This window comes from Pseudorca crassidens, chromosome 8 (assembly GCF_039906515.1).
Source record: "Pseudorca crassidens isolate mPseCra1 chromosome 8, mPseCra1.hap1, whole genome shotgun sequence".
NCBI classification, from domain to species: domain Eukaryota; kingdom Metazoa; phylum Chordata; class Mammalia; order Artiodactyla; family Delphinidae; genus Pseudorca; species Pseudorca crassidens.
Genome location: NC_090303.1, coordinates 79756159 through 79783238, shown reverse-complemented (window position 1 = coordinate 79783238; position 27080 = coordinate 79756159). Strand labels below are relative to the sequence as shown.

At 38.2% G+C, this 27080-nt stretch overlaps 1 protein-coding gene across 2 annotated transcripts in view; it reads left to right on the top strand.

The window, feature by feature from the left end:
* SLC13A1 (solute carrier family 13 member 1) overlaps positions 1-27080 on the top strand; it is a 119554-nt gene that overhangs the window by 56299 nt on the left and 36175 nt on the right. For both annotated transcript variants that reach the window (XM_067746877.1, XM_067746876.1), the window contains 5 exons: positions 5455-5583; positions 7427-7563; positions 9949-10136; positions 10752-10809; positions 10888-10936. In XM_067746877.1, the coding sequence (XP_067602978.1) occupies positions 5548-5583; positions 7427-7563; positions 9949-10136; positions 10752-10809; positions 10888-10936 (468 nt within the window). In that variant the 5' untranslated portion in view covers positions 5455-5547. The remainder of the gene's footprint in view (positions 1-5454; positions 5584-7426; positions 7564-9948; positions 10137-10751; positions 10810-10887; positions 10937-27080) is intronic.

The window sequence follows — 27080 nt, the reverse complement described above, 5'->3', positions numbered from 1 at the left end:
ATCTATTTTATATATAGTAATGTGTATATGTCAATCAGGAACAGGAATTTCTTGCCCATATTGGTTGGTAATCATCTGCACGTAATCTCTCTGGTAGTTTGAGAGAATCTTCTTTTAACAGGAAAGGTGGAGATGGCCCATAAATGAGCCAGAAAGGCACAGCGTACACACACAGACCAGGAAAACACAGTCAAGTGACATTACACCTCACACTATCGAATGGAATTTACAATATCTGTATTCTGCATAGCTGCCTCTGCCTGGTGGATGTGGTTTGCTGAACTTCTCGGTGTAACTTTTGGAAGTGTATAGGTTTTTTTTAACAGAAAATCGGTGTTTTTATTTTTGGGGAAGTCCTCTGGACTTTTCCCCCTTTGTTTCATATAGTATTTTGAGAAGAGATCATGACTTAAAAAATATTTCTGTAAGATCAGTCTTACTCATAATTTTGAATCTTTTTTCCTTCCTATATTTTCCTTCACAATAAACAAAATGAAAGTAGACGTTACTTGTGTTGCTCTCACTCAGTTCAAGAATTTATAATACTAAAATGTTTTGCTATCTGTGGAACAGAATTTGATTCAAGTTTTTACTTGTTATGGTTGCAAGGTTAATTTTAATAAAGACAACAGAGGTACTCACGATTTTCACTAGACTTGAGAGGGACTGAGAGGAAAATGATTCACCCACAGTCTAACTTACTTGACAATTGGTCTTTTACTGTTGTATCAGTGTTTGCTGATGGTGGTAGTACTGGTGATTGTGGTGTATAATGGTCGTTACAGTGGTGTCCTTCTGTTTTAGGAGTAGGGGGCTTGATAAGAAGGTGGAGAAAGAGAGGGAAGAGAAAAAAATTAAAGAGACAAAGATGGTAGAGCTAGAGATAATGGGTCACTCTAAGAATTTCCAGTGATATAATGAAGCAATTTTTTCCTCTATCTCAGAGATGGTTCTACAAACATTCAGAATGGTTCAAACATTCAGAATGACTTTTGAGTTGTGGGCACTGAGATAACTCCTGAGCTTTCTTCTTCATCAGAAGAACGTGTTCACACAAAATCATTCACCCTCATTTTAGTTTTGTTGAATATGATGTAAATAACAAATGAAATGTTTTTCTCTATCTTTTGTCTCTTTCTTTTTCTTAACAAAAACATCCACAGATCTTTGATTTTTTTAAAAAAATCCTATATATATTTAATATAAGATTCTTAAAATACTTGACTTTGTGCCTGGATTAACCTTGTGTTGTTGAAGGCCTAAAGTGCTAATAGGAAAGAACACTTTCCTGTCCAGGACTCCAAGCCTGACCAAGAAAGATCACATAATGGAAAACAGGAATTTGAGGAAGGAGGTAGTCCTAGGATAGATCCATCAATAGGATGACTGCATAATTTGTCAGCCAAAGAGGGACACTTTGGAGAATGAAAGTGATTGCTAATCAAAAGGGATACCTGCCCAACAGGTGTAAACCAGCACTACGCCATGAAAACTGACACAGATGGCCATCCTACCCATTCAGAGGGGGATACATCTGTTTTCCTCCTTTTCTAGACTTCGAGCTTCCTCAAGATACGGGAAAAAGAGGCATTTCTTACACATTGTGGGAATGTAGCTATCAGGGACAACAGATACAGTGCCTTAGCCAGATGCAGCTGTAATCTCCTGGGACACATAGGCAGAAATATGAAATGTATGTAAGTGTTTGTGGGAAGCTCCATAGACAAGATGTAAATATGAACCTCACATTGAAGAATGGCCAAGTTTTCACAATAGATTATGAGTCTAGGGATTCAGCTTGAGCAAAAAGACACTTACTGGAAGCACGTTTCTGGTTTGCAAGTTGGACCCAGGGATAATGATAAAAGGGAAGGTCCGAAAGGTTACTTCCTCGAACGAGGTAGTAACCCAGGGCTTCTCAAACTGTAACTTATGTAAGAATCACCTGGGGAACCTTAAAATGGTGATCCTGATTCAGAACGCCTGGGGAAGAGCTTGAGATGCTTGCATTGTTCACAAGCTCCCAGATCATGTTGATGCTGCTGGTCCATGGACCACACAGCTGGTAGGCAGAGAAATCCAAATGAGCGATCCAAGTGTTGATTCTCACTTGGTGATTTGCAAGGAAGAGCAGGTAGGCAGCATTTTTATTACCAGAGATTTTACTCAAATGCTGTTTAAGGCCAAGCAGGTAAGAGAGTGCGTGAGATGGTGCAGAGGTACTGTGCAGAACTGAAAAGCACAAGTCAGTCTCTAAAGGGGAATTTCGGAGTCCTCAAGTCTGGAGAATTATTGACCTGGAAGAATATGATTCCAGTGTTACCAAATTCCTTCGTTTTTCAAGAGAAGCCAGAAATCTGGATTTTAAATCTAATATGAAATCTGCTTGTTTGTAAATCTTGACTCAAATTAAATGCACACACACACACACATACCATTGTAAGTCAAGTAAACTGTATTTTTTGCTAGATTTGGCCATCAGTTCGCAACTGCTTTGTCTACATAGTTAAACTAGGTCAGAGGGTCCAAGAAGCCAAGGTATGGTCACACGCAGGTAGAAGCCGTCACATAAGAGTATCTGGGGGCTTCCCTAGTGGCACAGTGGTTGAGAGTCTGCCTGCCGACGCAGGGGACAGGGGTTCGTGCCCTGGTCCGGGAAGATCCCACATGCCGCGGAGTGGCTAGGCCCGTGAGCTATGGCCGCTGAGCCTGTGCGTCCGGAGCCTGTGCTCCACAACGGGAGAGGCCACAACAGTGAGAGGCCCGCGTACCGCAAAAAAAAAAAGAGTATCTGGGGGCTCACTAGTATGACTGCCTGATTGAATGTTATGGATTAGAGTTTAGAAGGGTGTATGATGAGGAGCAGGGATCAGAACCCAAATATGAAGAAGGAATATAGATAAGACTCTTTAGAATTATTTCAGGAAGTACTGGGGTGAGGTTTTTTTGTTTTTTGGTTTTTTTTTTGGCTGCGTTGGGTCTTCGTTGCTGCACGCGGGCTTTCTCTAGTTGTGGCGAGCAGGGCCTACTCTTCGTTGCAGTGTGCAGGCTTCTCATTGCGGTGGCTTCTCTTGTTGAGGAGCACGGGCTCTAGAGCGCAGGCTCAGTAGCTGTGGTGCACGGGCTTAGTTGCTCTGCAGCATGTGGGATCTTCCCGGACCAGGGCTCGAACCCGTGTCCCCTGCATTGGTAGGTGGATTCCTAACCACTGCGCCACCAGGGAAGCCCTGGAGTGAGTCTTATAGTTAGAGTGAAGGTGGCCTTGAATGCAAGAAGAGGATTTTGGATTCTTTTCAATAAACAACTGAAAAATCACTGACTTGATCATTTTAAATCAGGGCTGGGCCAGTTAAAACATGAAAGTCATCTACACAAGCAAATAATACTTGAAATTTTGCTTTTTATTTTGTCCCCAAAGTTGCCCCATCTGAGCAGACTATGAGTGTCTAGCTGAAGTAGACCCATGTGGAAGTGAAATTTCAACACTATGGCAGGGGTTATGCGTGGTGAACAGAATTCACTGGTACCATATTCTATTTATTTTTCTGATGTTTTTGCAGTCCCTTATAGATTGGTGCGCCAGACACTTGTCAGGGTAGCTAGTCCCTTAATCCAGCCTCATGAAAGGGAATGACGAAAACGAAGCAGATTTTTTGAAAGATCACCTCATTCTGGAACAGCCTTGCCTGCAGTGGAGGAAGTAGAATGGAAGCAGAAGGTCAGGTTTTAGAGGCAAAATGACAGGGGGATGGATAGGACCAAGAGACTGGTTGGTTGTGATTAAAAAGCAAGATAATAAAAAGGTCCATTTTATCTTTGAAATCTAGGTTCTTGTAAGTATGATAGAAAACATAGGGTCATAATGAAGAGCTTTGGGGTTATCCACGTGTTCTAACTAAGAGAAAAAGCAGGCCTGGTCATTCTCTACACTGGCATTTTATTTTATTTTTTAATTAATTAATTAGTTAATATTTTTGGCTACCTTGGGTCTTTGTTGCTGCACACGGGCTCTCTCTAGTTGCCGGGAGTGGGGGCTACTCTTTGTTGCGGAGCACGGGCTCTAGGTGCATGGGCTTCAGTATTTGTAGCACACGGGCTCAGTAGTTGTGGCACATAGGCTTAGTTGCTCCGTGGCATGTGGGATCTTCCCGGACCAGGGCTCGAACCCATGTCCCCTGCATTAGCAGGCGGATTCTTAACCACTGCGCCACCAGGGAAGCCCTACACTGGCATTTTAAATTAAGCTCATATTCACAGATTCTCTCCAGAGCAAGTCAGGAAGATTTAGTCAAAGCTCAGCTTTGTTTCACTGTTTTTCATTGTTTGTCAAGATTATAGAGGCAGACTTTGTGTAATATTGTCAACATCAAAACACCTTTAGTCTTTCTCCTTGAAAAAGCACAACAAAGACATGACACAATCATGGCTTATTAAGAATTTCTTAGAAACCCACTGAAAGTACAGGATTTCTGGATGAGTAAATACCAGGCCCAGAGGACTCACCCTGAGGTAGGTGAATCAGAGGGCAGCAGAGCTAGAAATGTTATTGTCCTGGGAAAGCCTTAAATAAAAGACCTCGTTAAACTCAGACAGCAGTTTTTGTAAATTTGTAAATTTTTCAAACACAGCCCAGAATTTGCAGAGATTAAGCAGTGTGAGAGCAAAACAAAGCCTATAAGAGATGCTAACCTTTACTGATCACTTAGTACATCCTGGGTGATTTCATATCAAAATTATTTATATAAGCCAAACACAATGACAAATTCCAACCATTCCTTAACAATGCCCTAAAACAGAAACCCACAGTTTTATACCTAGCAAAGCAAAACATTCTATTAAGAGTCTCCATCCTGTTGAGTCCCCCTGTGTCTTCCCAGGAGCTCAGCTGTCTTTCTAAAAAGCAAAGCAGAGGCTCTTCACCTCCAGGTCTGTGTCACTCAGGAGCAAATTCAGTCTTATCCATGCATGTAACAGGGCACTGTCCTTCTTTCCCTGTAAAAAGGTACACCAATACTTTTCTTCTAGGTTGATTTCCCTTTTTAGTAGAGGGAGAGGAAGGTCAGTGTGCATGGTTCCCACCCAACCAAGAAATGCAGTGAAAAGGCAGGGAGTACATTTCACAGGTCAAATGAAGGTGAGGGCAAACAACTATATACGCTGACATGAACACAGAAAACTGACTGCATGCTGTTGTCTGTTTTGAAGAAAATGTGAAGGAAACATAACAAATAAGGATGTTTTTATGTCATTGGTTTTTCATGTGTATTAAATTTTGACTCTTGGAACCCCTCAGAAATAACCATTTTGCTGCCCAACTCAAAGGGGCAGGGACCTTCAGAGTTTCTTCATAACTTTCTCTGTGACTCGACTCTATCCAGCAAATGTAATTGTGGTTTGAATGCTAATTTCCCAGCCTCATTATTTCACCTGGCATTTTGCCTTTGTTCTGTCCAGGAAGCAGAATGTGCCTACATCCTGTTTGTCGTTGCCACGTTTTGGCTGACAGAAGCTTTGCCTCTGTCGGTAACAGCTTTGCTGCCTGCCTTAATGCTCCCTATGTTTGGGATCATGCCTTCCAAGAAGGTAAGTTCTCCTGCGAATGTCTGACATAATTAGATTCCCTACTTCATGCTGCTACTTCCAATGAGAAAGCTGTACTTAAAAGGATCAATAATCCTGTTGATAAGGCTTCCACATAAGTCCTCCAAACTTCCAGCTGTTTCTTGCCTCTAGAATTCTGCATGTGTGTCCACCTTCAGGTGGACAAAAACAAAACACAGACTGTGGCTTCTTGAGTCATGTGTGCCAGTAGGAGAAATGTGTGTCCAATCTTCCCAGGCTGACATCCATGCCCGGTGCCTACCTCCCAGGAAAAGGGCCAATTCTTTCACGTCCTGCATCAGCTTTTTCTAGTCAACAGAATTCGGTCTCACACAGTGTTGGAAAAGCAATTTTTGTTTCTGATGAAGAAAAAGCTTCCCTGTTTTCTTTTCCAGAAACCTGCCATTTCAGAAGATAAGGCCAAATTAACTTTCACATGTATTTCCATTTTGTTCTTGCTGAGAGTTTATTCATGCTGAGAGGTGTTTCTTACCTTTATACAATCTAAGGGTACCCATCTGAAGAAAATGGATTCAGTTTCCCATTAAAAGCATGAAATGCATTGAAACCAGAATATCTATCTCCATGCAGCTTTCAGCCACCCAGCACACACCTGCCTAAACCACAGCTGAAACATTCTCAGGCAAGATGTCATGTTCAAGATGCCAGGCCATGCAATTTATCACCTTTGGATTTCTATCTTCTGCCTGGGCCCAGTACTGCTTTCATGAGGCTCGTCTGTCCTGTAACGTGGGTGGAGACTTCTGTTTTTTAACTAACCCATAATACCCATGATACAGTTCTCTTCGCCTTTCCGCGGGAGAAGATTTTACCACAGCCTTGTGATTCAATTTAAGCCAAGCATTTCGCAAAGTCAGGTCTCTTGAATATCAGTACCATGAGGTATTTTTAAATAAGGTTTCTATGATTAGATAAGTTTGAAAAATATGTAGTATAGGGTATCCCACACTTTGAGAGTGATAGTATACACTAGTGTTTAAATGTTTTGAGAAGGCCTACAAGAAAGAAAATTCTAGAATCATAGAAAACTCTGTTTTTTAAACTTATTTGACCACAGAAACTTTTTTTTTTTTTTTGGTATGCAGGCCTCTCACTGTTGTGGCCTCTCCCATTGCGGAGCACAGGCTCCGGACGCGCAGGCTCAGCGGCCATGGCTCTCGGGCCCAGCCGCTCCGCGGCATGTGGGATCTTCCCAGACCGGGGCACAAACCCGTGTCCCCTGCATCGGCAGGCGGACTCCCAACCACTGCGCCACCAGGGAAGCACAGAAACTTTTTTTTTAAAGAAAAATATTATGTACCTTTCAGAGCATTCTTTGGTAAGTCCTGCTGCAAGTGGTTGCCCAAGTATCTGTATACTCTACTAGTCTCCACTCAAGATACAAGAGTGACTGCAGTTTTGGTATAATGGTGGTGATAAAGATATTGGCACGCCAAAACTTGACTTGAGATTTTCCCAGATCATAGTCATGGCCGTTCTGCCATAGGAGTACAAACTAATTAACCCGTTTACAGATGGAGAAATTAAGGCATAGAAGGCACCTGCCTGATGTTGCTCAGCTCTTTAAAGACTTAGTATATGGGTACCCTTTTTTCTTTTCTATATACTTTTTTCATAGCACTACTGTTTCTGGGTAAGGATGTGGAACTTATTTAAATTTGTATTCAAACACATCTACATTTCTTTCAACAAAATAGAAAGATCATGTAGTTGAAGGTCAAAGTTAAGTGCAGTGAAACAATGTCTTTCTGGTGCAATGTTTTCCCCCCACCAATGTAAATAATGGGTTTAACTGTAATTTCAGGTGGCATCTGCTTATTTCAAAGATTTTCACCTACTGCTAACTGGAGTCATCTGTTTAGCAACATCAATAGAAAAATGGAATCTGCACAAAAGGATTGCTCTGAGAATGGTGATGATGGTGGGTGTGAACCCAGCATGGTAAGTAAGTACTGTGTTTACCGTTCCAGGTTTACATTCCAAACAGACCATTTTTGTGCAGAGCAAATAAACAGATAAGTAATGCATATCCAGACAATCATTTGTATGGCAGTGTAAGTCATGACTTTATTTTTCTCTGCAAATATGAAAGTGATATAAAAGTACTTGAGGGGCTTCCCTGGTGGCGCAGTGGTTGAGAGTCCGCCTGCCGATGCAGGGGACACGGGTTCGTGCCCCGGTCTGGGAGGATCCCACATGCCGCGGAGCGGCTGGGCCCGTGAGCCATGGCCACTGAGCCTGTGGGTCCGGAGCCTGTGCTCCGCAACGGGAGAGGCCACAACAGTGAGAGGCCCGCATAACGCAAAAAAGAAAAAAAAAAAAAAGGTACTTGAGTTGGAGGAGGAAAAGAAAGAAAACTTTCCCACTGCAGGTCTAATTACAGGGAGGTTGGAATAAGTGCACACAACTCGTTCACCTTTTATGCACTGTAGGAGTCAAAGCTGAGAGAAGCCTTGAACCTCAACAGACAAGACTGACAGACATCAGAGTAGATTTCAGTGCTATCTTGTTTATTTGGCTGATTACACATTCAAGTCTCTTTCAAGAGTATCCTTGATCATCAGGGAGGATGTTAAGAACCAAAGACATTGCTGACAAAATACAAATATGTGCAGAAAAATTCTAAGGTGAACATTTCTCTTTTTAAATGAACTGTTCCAAAGTGAAGCAATTAAGAAGGTTCATTTATAGAATGTGAAATCACTCATTAGACTGATTTACCCCACTAAAATAAATGCTTTTTTCCATTAAATTAACTGGCTGTTTTGGTTTTAATTCTAGCTCTTGTTAAGAACATAGATGGGAGCTAAAAAAAAAAAAATTCCAGTGTCATAATCATTTACCTAATGGCATTATGCTTTAAAGCCTTAGGTGGTTCTTCCCTTCTCATCTTTCTTTAAAACATAGGAAAATTGTATTGAATTATGTTGCATAATTCGTTCCAGGGTATAACCACATCTGTGTTTATCATTTATGGAGCAAACTATTTTGTTAAATAGAAAAAAAATTCAATAACTCAGATCAGACACATTTTTTAAAATATCTGTTACTTAAAAATTTTACGACATGTATTAAGGGTATTTCACTCTTACAATGAAATGGTGTTCCATGCCTCTTAAAGTGCTGTAGAAATGTGTCTCTTTTCCTTGGCCACCTGCTCACTGGCCCCAGGGGGTGAGGTCATGCACTGCACAGTGAGGCAAGGGTCCTGTCCATTATACCACTAAGCGGTTTTTCAATTTAAGGCATTTTTACCACGCAGAAGTTTTATCAGTTCCCACCCTTTGTGTATTGAAAGATTTCTTGTTTTGCCAGTGCCTGAAGTTAAAATTGTTTCTTTTTTTTTTTTTTATTAAGAATCACTTCTTGTTTAAACAGTTTTCTGAAACGTTTTCTTTTACACATAGAAAATATCCACCTTATCTGTAGTTAGAATTTATAGTGTGGAATTTTCTTATAGATCTATTTCAAAAGAGACTCAGAGAATTTCATAAATGGCTCTATATGGAAAGATGTGCTTCTGAATGATTTTCTTGGACCTCCTACTCAAGAGATCATGTTTTTTCCCAATTGTGATTTTGAAAGCTTATAGACATGGTTTAAAATCCTATAATCTTAGGTATGTTATTTTTTAAGGGAGAAGAATTACTCTATTTGTAAGAGGAGACTGTGTAATACATCCAGTCTTGACACCAGGCAGGGATGTCAGATTCAGGAGAGCATGAATAATTGAATCTACAGAAAATTCTGAAACCTCATTTTAGCTAGTGATTTTACCCATTTCCTCCACCTACCATATATTGAGCCAGAGTAGTTAACAAGTAAAAAGCAGATTTATAAATATTAACCTCCCTCCTTGCCCTTGTGCCTCCTTGGCACATATACTAATAATCAGAGATACGACCCAAACATAAAAGAAAGAATAAGGGATCTTAAATGCAAATGCTGACTGCACCTTATCTTACTAGTATTTGAAGATGTGTCATCTGTAAAGGGCATTCAAATATTGGTGTAATATTATAAGCTGTTACACCATCTACCAACTTGCAGTTTGATTATAAGTTTTATCATTTTTCTGGTTTCAGAGAGAAGATTCTTATGGTTTTCAGGGAGACAAACCTTGTAAGAAATCTGCCCTTACATGTGCCATTTTGATTTCTACCTGGCTATAGCTGTCCTCAGAGTTCCTCATCTGGGAGGAATCTTAACCTTCTATGTTTTGAAAAAATTAATTCACAACTCATAAACAACATTCTTTACAGTTAAGTGATACGGAGCTGGTGAAGCTAGAGAGCACAGTTCATAATAAAGGCCCTCTCATTTCAGGCTGACCTTGGGGTTCATGAGCAGTACCGCCTTCTTATCTATGTGGCTTAGCAACACCTCTACTACTGCCATGGTGATGCCCATCATGGAGGCTGTGGCCCAGCAGATCATCAGTGCTGAAGCAGAGGTTGAGGCTACTCAGATGACTTATATCAGTGGATCAACCAACTATGGACTGGAAACAGATGGTATCACATGTTGATTTGGCCACAGTGGGGTCTAGTCATTTGGGCAATAGAAAACGCTCAAGAATTCTGGGTTATATTTTGAACTAATTGTCCATACATGCATGATGGGAATTTAACCTTCTTCTTTCTCTATTTTCCAGTATTTATACAAGGGAATTACATTTACCCAAATATTTTACTTTCAGTTAATGGCTGAATATACATTCTCTGGCAAAAGGGAAAGAATAAGTATGACTTTTCTATCCTCCAGCCAGTCTATTAGAACTTTCTCTGTCTTTCATGCCTTTATCAGTAGACCTCCAGGTTACTCTTTTATACTGAAATGACTTTCCTACATAATATTGGGAACGTTTAATTCTTATATTCTATTTGGAAACAGCATCACATTTTACCTTGGTTATTTCTGGTCTGATAAACTGCTCTGATGCAGTGAAAAAAAATGTTGGGAGGATATTGGTGTTCGTAAAATACTTTACTATGATGACTGTTATGTCAGTACAAGGTGAATTTGTTTATTTTCAGTTTCTAATAATGCTTCCATCTTCACACACACACATACACACACTGATAACCCTTCATTTAAATTATTATTTTTTTCTATTTAATGTTTTGCAGAAAATGTTAATGGACATGAAACAAGTGAGAGAAAAGAGAAAACAAAACCAGTTCCAGGGTAAAGAATATTATTTTGATTAGGATTTTCTGAATTACATTTTAATAAAATTATAAACTGGGTCAATTTCTTTTTCAGATACAGTAATGATGCAGGGAAAATTTCAAGCAAGATGGAGCCGGAAAAGGTACATTAAATTTGATTCTCTCTGAATAATTATACATAAAATTATATTAGATTTGCAGTTAGATACGTATGCATTTTAAAACCTGTTACTTGCTTCCTTGTCTATAAATTACTTTACTTGCTTACATCAAAGCATGTTGTAATGGTTTGATAAGCCTTCATGGATGGACTGAAATCAACACCCTGATAGGAAACATTTTAGGCTCTGAAAATCAGCCTCATTTTCTCCTTTTACCAGGTTCATGGTGATGGCAGTTAGCATATGTAGTTTAAAGAAATATAATGCTAGTCTCAGAATATTGTTTCATTTTCTTATTAAAATCTTGCTGCCTTTTTATTAGGCTCATCCTATTTCTTCCAGGGTATGAACTTAGAGCAACTCCTATTCATGTAATTACAATCCAGTTATCTTTAGTGTCTTCCTTACCACTAAATTCAATGCAGAATTCATGAGCTGCTACTGTCAAACACAGATGGAGGAGTTGTTGTAGCTATTCTGCCTATTAAAGGAAGGAAAGAGACTTTTGTAAACTATCCCATAGAATTCATTTCCCCAGAATAAATCAATGTAAAAATACTATACTAGGTTGTATTGGGAGCAATATATCTTGAGACCATTGAAAAATAATCCTGCATAGAAATAGTCCAACAGTAACCATGGCATTAGAAATATGAGAGTGGGGCATATGTTCCTTCCTCAGGCTATAATGCCTTAGCATGCAACTCAATAGGAAAAAGAAAACTTTCTTGTTATTTACAGAAATCTTCAAGGAAAGAGCGAATTTTATGTAAAGAGAAAACTAATACAAAGATAAGTTTTAAACCACTAGCTACAGGGTGTATTAAGGGTTTTTAAGATGAGAATTGAATACATATTTATGAAAACATTATCATCTTTAGGGAGAGAAATAATTCTTTAAAAACACAGAAAATCAACAGTATGCCCACTGTATTACAGAAGAGTGCATTATAAATAGGCTTTAAAAACTGCTGGATATACTTGCACTCGGTAACTTTCTTGTGGTCATCTTTACAAACCCAGTTTTCTGGCGTGATGCCTAAATTTGGCTTCCAATGATTTGACATCCAACACTGTCCTAGGCATTGTAGGAAGGTCTGTTGATGAAAAGACCTACTCCTTACCATAAGCAGCTCAGAGTCTAATGGGGAAGATGGACTTAAAAAAAATGCGTGACATAGGGCTTCCCTGGTGGCGCAGTGGTTGAGAGTCCGCCTGCCGATGCAGGGGACACGGGTTCGTGCCCCGGTCTGGGAAGCTCCCACATGCCGCAGAGCGGCTGGGCCCGTGAGCCATGGCCGCTGAGCCTGCGCGTCCGGAGCCTGTGCTCCACAACGGGAGAGGCCACAACAGTGAGAGGCCCGCATACAGCAAAAAAAAAAAAAAAAAAAGCGTGACATAAATACCACAGCAAAGGTGCACACAGAGGCCAGATCTCCCAGAAGCTGGAGCAACTAGCTCAATCTAGGAATATTGCCAGAGGGAATGTGAGGTAAAGGAATTTGAGTCTGGAGCAAGATGTCGTGTGCAATCAGGGAAGTGCAAACTCCATGAGCGCAGGGACTGTGTCCACTTGTTTCAGCATATAATCCCCTAGCACATTCCATTGTTTGACAGAGAGTAGGTATTCAATAGATATTTATCTTGACTAATTAACGAAGGAGAGAAAAAGGAAGAGGTAACATAATCAGAGAATAAGATGAATTCAAAGACCCCAAAATGTCGAGAGCAGGGCTTTTTTTGGGAAACATCTCCAGTGCAGGTGCCAGGAATGAGCTGTGGAAAGTGAAATGTTTGGATAGGTTGGACCAGGTTAAAAATTGCTGTTCATGCCATGCAAAAGAGTTTAGTTCATCTTAAGGGAAATAGAGAGCTTTGAAGCCAGGACGCAGCATGTTAAATTCTGCCCTTTGAGAAGCTTACTGTGGCAACAATGTGAAAGGCAGAGGGTATGGACCTAATTGAATTTTTGATTAATCTGACTTTGTGGATGAGAGAGGGAAAAGTATAGAAGATGCCTCTGCTACAGTAAGCTAGGTAAAGGCAGATGGTGATGCCACAGACTGAGATGGGAAACACTGAGGGGAAATAAGTTTTCAACGGGGAGAAGTAAGGTAATTTGGGTATTTTTAGACAGTAAAGATTAAGATCTGAGTTTGGAAGAGAAGACCTTTGAACAATGATTCTATGGTCTTTCTAGAACTTTATATATACAAATTTAGCTTGGTGTAAAAGAAAAATTAAGGGATCACTTTTTGCTCTGTAATAGTGCTATTTATAAGAGATCACATGGAAGTATTTTTTACATACTGTACATTTAAGATATGTTTTGATTTTTAGCAGTTACACATCTCTTCTCAGATATAAACATATTGTATAGTTTGTGTTATAATTATAATTAATTGCACCTGTTCTTTGCTAGATTTAAACTAGATAATTTAAGATTAACTGATTATGTGGAAGCATCTATGTCTACTAAATCTAGCTATAAAATGGAAGGGATATTTATATTCATAATGTTTTAGTCTTCTGCTTTTTACATGAAGTTGGTGGGACATTTTATTGAATTAAAATAAATCCTGTGTGGTTTGGCTTTGAATGTGAACTACAAGTCAAAAATGATCCAAATATTACTCCTTTTGAGAGGGGATGGTTTAAAATAAATTTCAAAGAAGAGAAAAAAAATGAAAGTCATAGATTTTTTTGGTAATTTGCACCGTTTTGCCATGTTTTTACACATCTGAATCATCAACGTGTTGATTTGATATACTCACATATTGCAAAATGATCTCCGCCATAGCTTTATTTAACACCTCCATCACATTACATAATTACCATTCCTTTATTGCAGTGTTAACATTTAAGATCTACTCTCTTAGCAACTTCCAGCTATGTATATAGTATTACTAATTATAATAATCATGCTGTACATTAGATCCCCAGAACTTATGCATCCTAAAACTAGCAGCTTGCACCCTTTGACCATCATCTCCCCATTTGCCCACCCCCAGCCCCTGGTAACCACCACTCTACTCTCTGTTTTATGAGTTTGGCTTTTATGCATTCCACATATAAATGATACCATGCAGTATCTGTCTTTCTCTGTCTGATTTATTTCACTTAGCATAATGCTATTATAATGATAGCCATTCTAACGGGTGTGAGATGATAACTCATTATACTTTTGATCTGCATTTCCCTGATGATTAGTGGTGTTGAGCACCTTTTCGTGTACCTGTTGACCATTTGGATGTCTTCTTTGTGAAAATGTCTATTCAGCTCCTCTGCCCATTTTTCAATTGGCTTGTCTGGGGATTTTTGTTTGGTTGGTTGGTTGGATGTTTTTGCTAGTGAGTTGTATGGGTTCTTTATATACTTTATCAGTCCTAAAATTATTATTAATAGAACTGCAAAGTTTTGGTAAAGATGATAACGATGATAATTTGATGATAATTTTCCCACTGCTGCTGCTGCAGCAGCTGATGGTGATGATTATATGCTGGTTTTGAAGCTGATGGATATTCAGCAGTTCCTCAGATTCCAGGAACTGATTAAGAAGCACTCCTATCTAAGAGTCATATTCCTAAGCTGCATACTTAAAAAAGAGATGTCTTCCATGACTCACCAAGTTCCCTTTTCACTATAGGCAATGGCCCACCCATTAGCAGAACTCCCTACTCATGCCCAGAATAAAAATGGTGGGTAGGTACTTAGACCTAACTGACCATAAATTCTGTATTACTCCAAAAGTAGCTGAAATATTTTTAGAGAAGAAAAGGAACAAGAAGAAAGGAAGACCCCAAAATGACACTGACATACATGAGGGAATAGATTTGTCAGGTTCCAATGGAGCAATTGGGAGACCAATCATCACTCATATTATTTCCATAAGAAATGAGTTCCAGGTTTCCAAAAATCAATTTTTACATACCAAGAGAAGAATCAAGTTGCTATATATTTTCCTTCTTTCAAGCACTAGTATTAATCAAAGAGATACCTCAGATTTTTACACTAGCTCAATTTCTAAACCTCCAGACATCTTTGAATGAAAGGAACTGAAAAATCAGTACACTTTTAATGAAAGGCCTAAAATAATTGTTTTCCATTCATCTTATATAATTTCTTGTTCCCCAAAGGGAAAAATTCAAAGGAAAATTTCCTTGAACAAATTGAATTTTGCTTTTAATTACATGTTGTTTAGTTTGGGGGTGAAATTCTTATTATTCAAAATCAAATTCTGTAAGAGGGCACTCTTTAATATTCTCCAAAAATTCTAAGAACCATATAACAGTAATTAGCATGGGTCATAATGTCAGGGACTAGGGGCATTAGTGCTGCCGAGTAAGGAGATATCAGTTCTAGACTATCTGGTCCCTAGATCAAATGTAGAAAAGGAATTTTAGATTAGATCAAGTAGGTGCTACAAACAAAAGTTCTTCTTGATTACTCTTGCCTTCTCTTAGACCGCGTGAAATTCGGCAGCAAAGCCAATTGTTAATGCCTCTCGGACCTCACTTGAGACAACTCACGGGTCTCCTTTACTCATCCTGCCAAACCCTGCGGTTTATAGAGAGGTGAGCAGAAAGAGAGAGAGAGGGAGAATGATTGAGAGAGAGAGCCTATTACACACCCTTTAGGAATCACAGCAGCATCAAAAAGACAAGAGATAACAAGTGTTGTTGAAGGTGTAGAGAAAAGGGAGCCCCCTGTTCATTGTCGGTGGGAATGTAAAGTGGTGCAACCACTATGGAAAGCAGTATGAAGGTTCCTCAAAATATTAAAAATAGGACCACCATAGGACCCAGCAATCCCACTACAGGGTATATATTCAAAGGAAATGAAAACAGGATATTGAAGAGATATCTGCACTCCCATGTTCATTGCAGTAGCCGAGATATGGAAAAAACGTAAGTGAATGAATGGATCAAGAAGATGTGGTATGTATAGGCCATGGAATATTATTTAGCCATGGCAAAAAAGGAAATTCTGCCATTTGCAATGACATGGATGAAACCTGAGTGCACTATGCTAAGTAAAATAAGCCAGACAGAGAAAGACAAATACTGCATCGCTTCATTTATATATGGAAATCTTTTTTTTTTTTAAAGTAAAACTCATAGAAACAAAGAGTAGAAAAATGGTTGCCAGGGGCTGGGGCAGGGTGGTGGGTAGGTAAATAGGGAGAGGTTGGTAATAGAGTATAAGCATTTGGCTATAAGATAAAGTCAGAGGACCTAATGTAAAACATGGGGACTAGAGTTGATAATACTGTTGTATGGTTGAGATTGGCTAGGGGACTGATACTTGAATGTCTCACCAAAAAAAAAAGAAAAAAAAAAGAAAAAGGAAAGAAAGAAAAAGAAAGAAAGAAAGAGAAACATGAGGTGATGGATGTGTTGATGGGCTGGATGGGGGTAATCTTTTCATAATGTATATGTGGATCAGATCACAATGATGTACACTTTAAATATCTTACAATTTTATTTTTTAATTATACCTCAATAAAGTTGAAAAGGATCATGGGATATTTAAAGTGTACATCATGGTGATTTGATGAAGTATTCATGGTGAAATGGTTTCCCCCATCTGGTTGATTGGCACATTGATCACCTCACATATTTATCCTTTTTTCTTTTCTTTTTTGTTTTTTGGTGAGAACATTTGAGTTCTACTCTCTTGGCAAATTTCAATTGTCGAGTGCAGTGTTGTCAACTCCAGTCACCATGTTTTGCGATGGCTCTTAACTCCTTACTCATCTTATAGCTGAAAGTTTGTACCCTTTACTTGGTCCTTTTTTAACCTGGCAGTTTTCTGTGCCTCTGGGAATACAAGATGAAGTTGAACTTTCAAAAGAAATTGTAACTATTCTACTCACTAATCCAATTTATGAGAACTCATTCCATTCAACTGAGAATTTGGAAGCCTCATTATCAATGGTATTAAATCAGAACAAAGGATGATATTTCTGACATACACTGGGGATCCAATATGCCCCACAAAGAGGCTTCACTAAAGTGAAGGTAAATGCCTGGGTGTCAGCAAACAGGTCACACCCGATCCACGTGAAATTCTGCCAGGTGCATCTTCCGAAAAAAGAGAGAAGTGGGTGGCAACCGTTGGTGAGGTAAATTCACTTCTGAGTAAATAATTTATTTTAATATTCATTAAAAAAAGAGAGGGGGGCTTCCCTGGTGGCGCAGTGGTTGAGAGTCCGCCTGCCGATGCAGGGGACGCGGGTTCGTGCCCCGGTCCGGGAAGATGCCACATGCCGCGGAGCGGCTGGGCCCGTGAGCCATGGCCGCTGAGCCTGCGCTTCCGGAGTCTGTGCTCCGCAATGGGAGAGGCCACAACAGTGAGAGGCCCGTGTACCGCAAAAAAAAAAAAAAAAAAAAAGAGAGGAATCGTAGCAGCAACCTGTGAACACAACCTCACTCAGATTTTAATATTTATTGTAGTCAAAGCCCTAGCTGGGCTCCACTGGTTTACTTAGCTAGGGTTCCACAAAACATTTTGTTACTAAAGAAATAACTGACTACTGATGATACCTCTTCTTCCATATATCTTTCATTTTTGAATCACAAAAATGTGGTTCTTCACATTTCATGTTGTTAAAATATTATCTAGCAAATAACATGAGCTTAGCCATGTTGGAAGCATCTGTACTTTCCTCTAACTGTACAATAAACCTCCCATACCATAAAATTTATTCTAATACTGTACTTTGTTTCCTAAAATCTTCAACAATATTTTTCTCTTCATATTCCAATGATATTTCCTAACAAAGGAATACATTTATTTTGTCCCCAAATTGTTTTTCATATATCTTGATTATGAAATATTTTAATATATACATATTTAAAGAATGTAACACAAATTTAAAAGAATATAACGAATAAAATGGTATTTACCAACACCCCAGCTTAAGAAATAGAACATAACAATTTCTAGAAATCTCCATGAGCTCTTCTCTGATTCCATCTCCTTTCTTCAGACCATCATATCCATCCCCTTATCAATATAGCCACAGTCCAGAATTTCATGTTAATCATTTTCTTATTTTCTTTTCAGTATTACGACTTATATTAGTTACTTCTTCATCTCAACAAAGACCAAAAATAGCAATAGTTTTAATAAGATAGATATAGGCTGGTATGGTGGCTCCACAATCATGATGACCTTGACTCTTTCTATTCTTGCTCTGCCATCCTCAGCACTTGATGGCTACCTCATGGTTCAAGATGGCTGCCTCATCTCCCTCTATCCATTCTCTGTTCCAGCTAGCAGGAAACAGAAAGGAGAAAGTAGAAGGCATATACATATACTTAGTAATTATTCTATTACTTTCCTGGATTCAGAATTATTCATATTTTCTATTTCTCCTTGAGTTTTAGTTATATTTTTCTAGGAATTTATGCATTCCATTTCAAATTTAGTAGCATGTTGTTTATAATATTCACTTATTACCTCTTTAATTTCTACAGTATTTTTAGTTATGTATCTTTTAGTTACTAATATTTTTACTTATGCTTTTAAACATTTTTGAAATAATTCTTCCAAAAGTATGTTGATTTTATGTCTTATAAGTCTCATCAAAGAACCAGCTTTTGGCTCTTTTGATCCTATTTCATGTTCTACTTTATTAGTTTCTTCTCTTTATTACTTCGTTCTGTCTATTTAATCTTTGCATTTAGTTTCTGTTCATTTACTTTTAAAAGTATACATTTGCATTACTTTTTTTGAGCTTTTCTTCTCTTCCAAAGTAAGAATTTGAGGGGACAAATTTTCTTCCATTTCTTCCACTTTAGCTGTATTCCATATTTTTTAGTTCTTTGTGTTTTTTGCTTTCCATTACGCTAGAGTCTTTGATCCATGAGCTGCTTAGACATGTGTTTTAAGTTTTGAAATAAATGAGTCTTTTGTAGCTACTTTTTGTTTTGTTTTTTTATTTCTAACATAAATTTACTGTGGTCAGAAACTGGTCTGTATGACATCAGTTCTTTTAAACTTGTTGAGGCAGATTTGTGGACTAGCATGTAGCCAATTGTGATAAATACTTCCTTGTGCTAAAAAAGGATTGCATATTTTCAACTTACTGGGTGCAGTATTTTCCAAGTCTATTAGATCAAGTTTGCCAGTTGTGATTTTCAAATTGTCTGTGACCTAACAATTTTTTGTCTGCTTAACCCAGCAATTAATGCAACTGTTTTGTTAAAAATCTCCCTCCATGATGTGGCTATATCTATTTCTCCTGATAGTTCTGTCAATTTTGGTTTCTATACATTTTCAGATTATGTTATTATGTCCCTATCACGTAATAATGTTTAGAATGTTTATATGTTCTGGTTAATTAACACTTTTACCATTTTGCAGTGTCCCTCTCAATCTATGGTAATGTTTTGGGGTCTTTGAGTTTGTCTGATGATAATGTAATAGCAATGCCAGCTTTCTTTAGGTTAGTGTTTACCTGACATTACTTCTATCCTTTCACTTTCAACAGTTCTATGTCCTTATACTTTAGATGTTTCTCTTATAAAAAGCATATTGTTGGCTTTTGCATTTTTATCCAGGTTAGAAATTTTTGCCTGACAAGTTTGATCCCCTTGAACTCTGTGACTTTATAAATTTAGAATAATTTTTAGTGCCAGATTTCTATTTTTTCTAAATATTTATTCTTTCCATCTCTCTTTCCTGCATTCTTTTTTCTTTTTGTTCTTTATTATTTATATCATCCTACACACACACACACACACACACACACACACACACACACACACTTATACTGACGTCCTATGCCGCTATATTATTTATATATCATTTCAGTCATTTTTACCACTATAAAAAGAACAGGATTTTTTTCTAATAGCATGTATGTTTTGATTTTTTGCTCTTCACTAAGAAATTACAAAGGAAGCTTCTACATACTTAACATTTAGGATATAACATTTTGTAAAATAAATCCTGGATTTAATTGATTTTTGACATTGCTAGAAACAGAATTTTTATGAAAAGTTCTGTCTCGAGTGCTAAATTTTGAATATCTATTTGTTATACTATTACTATAGAAACAAATATCCCAATCACAATATGCATCATAATTCTTTATTAACTACAGTGGATATAAATCCTATTTCAAGGAGTCTTATTGATAACTTCAAATTTGTTACCAGCTCTTCTGAGTTGTTCAGGTTATTGCTAATTAGATCTTCTCTAGATCTTCATGAAGAATTCATATTACAAGTAGGAGAAGGATATCCTCTTATATTTTCTTGTATTATTTTCATTCTAGGTGTGTGTTTTTTTTTTTTTTTTACATAAGTCATTTCCTGTAGAAATCATGTACAGCCGTAAGCACATTATGGGAGGGCTAGTTTAATTAAAACTAGGAAGGATAATTTGTTATCCACTTACCAAGCCCATATAAACTCAATATGCCAAGAGTGAACGAAGTGGGTTTGGCCCTATTGTCAGTCCCTCTGTGCACATGGAGCTTTCCTCTCCTCTCCCTTTACCTCCATCATCCACCAATGTATGGGCCATGAAGGCACTAAGGTCAATCTGTGCAATAATTATTAGTCAAGAATCATTTATTTCTTGGGGATTTTTTAATATAAAAAGAGAAATATCGTGTCTTCCAATAAGATGGCAGATTGAATAGGTCCATTTACCTTCACTCTATCCCAAATCTCCATTAAAACAAGAATAGATTTTTAAGTCATATGTCACAGTTATAAAAATATCAAGAGAGGAGATGACAGCAAAATCATTTTGGAAGCTGGAAAGTTAAAGATGCCTCAGTTATCCCATGAAAGTGGAATTCTAAGTCAACAGTAAGTTACAAAAGTAAGCAACCTCAAGTCCATTCTCTAGTAGGTCTGTGTCTTTAGTCCTGTCCTGCCCCTAGCTTCTTCATGACCTTTTTTTTTTTTTTTTTTAGATTCCATATATATGTGTTAGCATACAGTATTTGTTTTTCTCTTTCTGACTTACTTCACTCTGTATGACAGACTCTAGGTCCATCCACATCACAACAAATAACTCAATTTCGTTTATTTTTATGGCTGAGTAATATTCCATTGTATATATGTACCACATCTTCTTTATCGGGCTGGGGGAAGGGTAAGCTGGGACAAAGTGAGAGAGTGGCATGGACATATATACACTACCAAATGTAAAATAGATAGCTAGTGGGAAGCAGCCGCATAGCACAGGGAGATCAGCTCGGTGCTTTGTGTCCACCTAGAGGGGTGGGATAGGGAGGGTGGGAGGGAGGGAGACACAAGAGGGAGGGGATGTGGGGACATACGTATATGTATAACTGATTCACTTTGTTATAAAGCAGAAATTAACAGACCACTGTAAAGCAATTATACTCCAATAAAGATGTAAAAAAAAAAAAATCTAATTTACCTAGCAGCAGCCCTCAAAGTTTTTAAAAATGTTGAAAAGTGAGGGTAAGTAAAAAAATTTTATGGAACAGTTAAATCCACAAATTTCTTCCCAACCTCTACATGGATGCAGCTGCTCCTCCTCCACCAAACGGAAGTGTAGTCTTTATTTATTTATTTATTTTTTGCGGTACGCGGGCCTCTCACCATTGTGGCCTCTCCCATTGCGGAGCACAGGCTCCAGAAGCGCAGGCTCAGCGGCCATGGCTCACGGGCCCAGCCACTCCGCGGCATGTGGGATCTTCCCGGACCAGGGCACGAACCCGCGTCCCCTGCATCAGCAGGCGGACTCTCAACCACTGCGCCACCAGGGAAGCCGGGAAGTGTAGTCTTTTGACACAGTAAAGCAGACAGGAAGGAGTTCAGGGTCAGGAACAGATTTCACAATGAAAACAGGGACACTGAGTGACAGTTAATATGTTGAATGGTGAGAGCCCCACCTTCCACCCCACTGTCCCCAACAGCCAGGCCTATTCCCTCCAGGTGACAGTAGGCAAGGAACCAGGAGGTTTTTCTTTGGGGAATACAATGAGCACAAGAGAAAAGATGAAAATATAGCATTGGGTTTTCTCAAAAAAAGCTCCAGTCAGATGATACTATATATGTGCCCACAGTCAACAAATCCCAAAGCACATGTACAGGACTTCCAACCAGCTTTTCACTGTCTTAAATATGAGCAAACCACCAAAGTTCCTGGATATCTGAAGACAGCCTCAGGCATGAAAGAGAGAGACCCAAACAAACAAAAAGGAGACAAAAACTTGCAGGAAACAGAGACTGTGCAAGAAGTTGAAAACACAAGACAAGAAACTATCATTAATATATTCAGAGAGGTGAACAAAGAAATTGCATTCATGAAATATGAATGACATTCTATAAAAGAGGCACGAGAAGCAAAAAATAAATATATAAATAAAATAGAAAATACATAAAATACAAAATATCAATATAATGTAAAGATATAAAACGTAAGTGGAAATTTTAGTATACAAGGAAGAAACAAGATAAGAAAATAATAGGAGTTTCAGAAAAAGAATAGAGAAAACTGAGATTACATCAAAACTCAAGAAAACTTCCATAAAAGAAGAATATAATTTTTATGACATAAAGTCCTGCTGCGTGCCAGCAAAATTGACGAAACAGATGCACACAGGGAAGGGCACTGAGAGTTCAGAACATGGTGAATGAAGAGAGACCCTAAAAGTTTCCAGAAAGGGAGAAAAACAGATTCCTTAAGATGAACAGAATGGCAGAAGACTTCTTTATACCAACACTGGGAACTCCCAGGCAATAAGGGGGAAATGGCTTCAAGGAAGAAAATGACTAGATGTAGGACAAGCAGAAAAGCCCTGGAAGAGATGCCTCTAAGACAATGGAATTGGTAGAATACTTGATGTAGATTAGGTGTCCTGTCACTTGATTGTTTGAAGGGAAGATTTAAACAACCAGGGAATACTTGGGGCTGATTTAGTGGTATCCACTTAGAAAGCTAAGCAAGTAAGCGGGGGACACAAAACAGGAAAAGTAATATAAATCCCATTGCTCAGCTGTTAACAGATATCTAGACAACATTCTGAACACTGAACTCTGCTCTAAGCAAACTTATGATATAGCCATAATGGGAGAACGATGCAGACATGAAAAGTATAAGTGTGTTCAGTGGAGGATGCTGTGAAAGATAGCTAAATTCTCATCATCTAACATAGTGGAGTTTTAACTGTAATGCCTTCAACTGAGAAATCAAGAGATGGTATCATATGAATACTGTTAAAGTAAGTGCAAATAAATGTCCAAAAAGAGCTGGAAGATTTTAAACTGGCTGTCTTTGGCAAGCAGAAAATGGTTAGCAGGAACTAATATTTTGTGCAATTTGCCTTGAATAAATATAGAAATATAAATAGAACCCCTAATGTGTTTATACCACACTCACCCAAATGAGTTATTTTGTACACTGCATTGGAGACCACTGGTTTAGTTCATGGTGATTCTTGTATGCGTTATTAGCACCCGGGGTTGGTGCTAATCACTGGAGTCTGCAATCACTACCACCAGGTGGCAATAGTGAGTTATAGCTGGACCTGCAGGATTTCTGTTCAGAAATGACCCTTGAGCACCACCCAGTTATCTTAGGATTCTGAATTTGGTCATGTCCTGGACAAAATGTTCTCAGTCACTTGAAAGAAGTTGTGAGACATACTCACGAGGTCTTAGATGTCATATATTTGTGGGAAATACGAATGTACGATGACAACTGGGATTGAATAAAAACACTAAGCAATATGAAATGTAATTAAATGTAAAGTTTTAGATGTAGGCTAAAAAACTCACATAAATAAAAAGTGTTCTGGAAGGCAAGATGACACAAGGGAAATTACTGAGAGGGAACTTGGATACGCAGAAATCTGCTTCAATTCTGCTGTGACCATTATGTCACACTGAGATTTATTTTTGCTCTTCTGAAAATTTAGGTCTGTGTACCAGATTATCTCTAAATACTATCCGTTCTAATAGTCTATGATTCTTTTATATATTAAAAAAACTTTTTTATGATTGTGGAAGATACAAAAGGTATCAAGAAGGTAGCAGGTACTCTCATATCTTGACACATTTCATTTCAGTCTTATTTCTAGGCACATATGTGTATGTAGATATATTTTTTATTTTTTTAAAAATTACATCGTTCTATACATTTTTTAAAAATTACATCGTTCTATACATTTAATTTCACCGAAGTCTCTCATCATGAAACATAAAACAAGTACTTTCCCATTCACAGTATAGCCATGGCAATGTCCTTTGGTCACCAGCACAAGAGGTTTTCTCTGGCCACTTCATCCCTGACTGTCTCCAGCCTCACCCCTCTAGACACTTTGCTTCTCCCTTCTTCACTTTGGATTTTTTTTTCTCTCCCGAACTCCTAGGAGAAAATATACCCCCCCCCAATTCCTTCTCCACTCATGGAAAAATGTAATGATTAGTCTGATAATCTGCAAATATGTGCTCTCAGGGTCTGAATCTTACTTTCTACCCTGAGTGACTTATTCCAACACCCTCTTAGATTAGGGTCAAACACTTGGTCTCAGGTTGAAACTACTGCCTTGAGCAGAAGATTAATTTGCTAAGGACACCCCCCACTCCCTTTTATAGTTTCTGTACCAATCGTTGGCTTAATTAGTGGCTCATCTCAGACTTCCTTAAGAGCTGTATTTTCCTGCCCATTGCCCTCTACTACTATCCCTCTGGTCCTCAACTTTTACCCCTTACTGCAGTATCATCTCTTCACAGTAGTTCAGTCCAGCAATCACAGGCCCTAAGTAAAAATAACAGTAGAGCTGACTGCATGGGATTCATGTTTACTGGCTAGATAATGCAAGTGGTGCGCCCCATGCCACCTCCCAAAGACCTCCGCTTAACCCTTGATGTGTTTTATGATATATTACCATTACCATTTACTGCAGGACTTGAATTTAACTTGAATTTGTAATGCTTTTCTAAATTGTCCACGATATTTGCAGAAACATCACCTTTTGTGCTGTAGCATTCATGTATGTTTTAAAGTCTTTATATAGGAAAAAAGTACGAGAAGTCCATAAGGTCTAAAGCATGCAAATATGTCAATATTTTTCTATTTTTATTTTTAAATTTTATACCTATCAGTGCAGTTTTATCATTTTATATATATGACTGCATATATACATATATGAAGTCCAAGTTTTTCTTTGTATTTTTGAAAGTTTTAATGTGATGATGAGAAATTACATGCACATTACATCTTTAAGTTTCCATTTCTTATTATCAATTTAATAATATCCAAATTATATATCACTTTCTGATTTGTGTTTGAAGTCTCTCCTTTAGTAAAATAGCTAATAGTTAAGCCCTAAGTTTCATTTGTCATTTTGTATCACTGATAAGAACTTTTAAACTTATTTTACTCTTTTATTTACATATCCTTTATTTTTCAAATTTTCAATGGAAAGTTTTATCATGTAGAAAATACAAATCATTCCCATGTAGGAAATATAAGGCAAAGGGAGACATCTGTAAATTAATTTATTTGGGGTGAAGGGTAGATACCTTTGGGGAATAACCTTTAAGTTAAGTAGAAAGTAAAAGGCAAATTACAATCCAATGTCCTGACCCTGCCATGCTAAATGCCATTCCCACATCCATGATGGCTTTTAGTGAGCAGACATTTTTTCCTATCATGATTTCTCAAAAGGGTCTTTCAGTGCCAGTGTCACACAGAGCATGCTTATCTGTATGAAACGGGGCAATTCTTCTGTCTGCATATTTCTTAAATACATCCAGTTCTTTTTTTTTTTAAAGGCTCAGTGTGCAAGACAGGTCTGAAATAGGCAAGAACTGGAGACCTATAAAGAGGTGATTACAGTAACTCAAATCAGAGATAACGATGACTTAGACCAAACGTGATAGTGGAGATGGAAAAAACCCAACAGACTCCAGATGTATTTAAGAAGATACAATTGACAGGAGTTGGTGGGATGAGGAAAAGAATGATTTCAAGGAGGATGAGAAATACTGTGTAGTGGCTGAGGGTATGAGCCCTCCATGGTCTCAAAATTCAAGTCTACCATTTCCAGGCTCTACAACCTTGGGAAGCCATTTAACCTCTCTGTGCTTCATGTCTTCATGTGTAAAGTGGGATACTAGCAGTACTGCCCTCATTGTGTTGTAAGAAAAATGTGAATTAAATCATTTATTTGATTTTAACCTGAAGCAGTGCTTTTGCATACTAGGCACACTCTAAGTGTTTGTAATCGTGGTGATGGTGATGCTATTAGCTTATACAGATGATCCTGAAGAAGAACAGGGCTTGAGGAAGGAAATAATGAGTTCGGTTTTGAACATTTGGGGATTGGAGTTTTATTTAAGACATTCAAATTATGTCGAACAGACAATTGGATTGATAGGTCTAAAAGGAGAAGTCTGGCTGAAAACAAGTTTGGTGGTCTGGTTTTATCTTTCATTAAAACAATGAAAGCATATGAGATTTCCTAAGGAGAAATATTACTATGAGAAGAGACAAGTACTTATGACAGAGTTTCAAGAAATTCCAGTTTTAAGGAAGGATCAAGGAAAATGAACTGGCAAGGGAGACAGAAGAACAGGCAGAAATGTAGAAGAAAACCCAGAGGACTGAGATATCACAGATCCCAAAGAAGAGTTCTGCAGCAGGAAGGAGTGATCAACTATCTTAGGTGCTGCTGAGAGGGCTACAAACCTGACACTTAACAATATCTATTGGGTTTAGTAATATGGAGGTTGTCAATAATCATAGCAAGTATGTATTGGTGGATTGAAGAAACAGAAGCCAGATTGGAGAGGTTAAAGCAATGGAGTCAGTGAATGCAGACAACTCTTTTGAGTAGTTTGGCTGTGAAAATGGATGTGCTGTGGGCAGTAGTTTCATTGAGAGGGGGGTTAAGAAGGCCTTCTGTTTTTCTTTTGGCAAGACTTGAAAATGATTAAACTTTGGTGGGAAAATTCTAGTGAAGTCTATTGTATAAGGTTTCTGAGGAGGCCTGAGAGATTGGGGTTCAGAAACTAGATGGAGGAGAGAGATTTACTCTCTTTGTATGTAGAATACGGAAGGAAGGGCAGATGCCAAGTATGTTTCTACCTTTGACAGGGAGACTTCTACCAGCTTCTATTTTCTG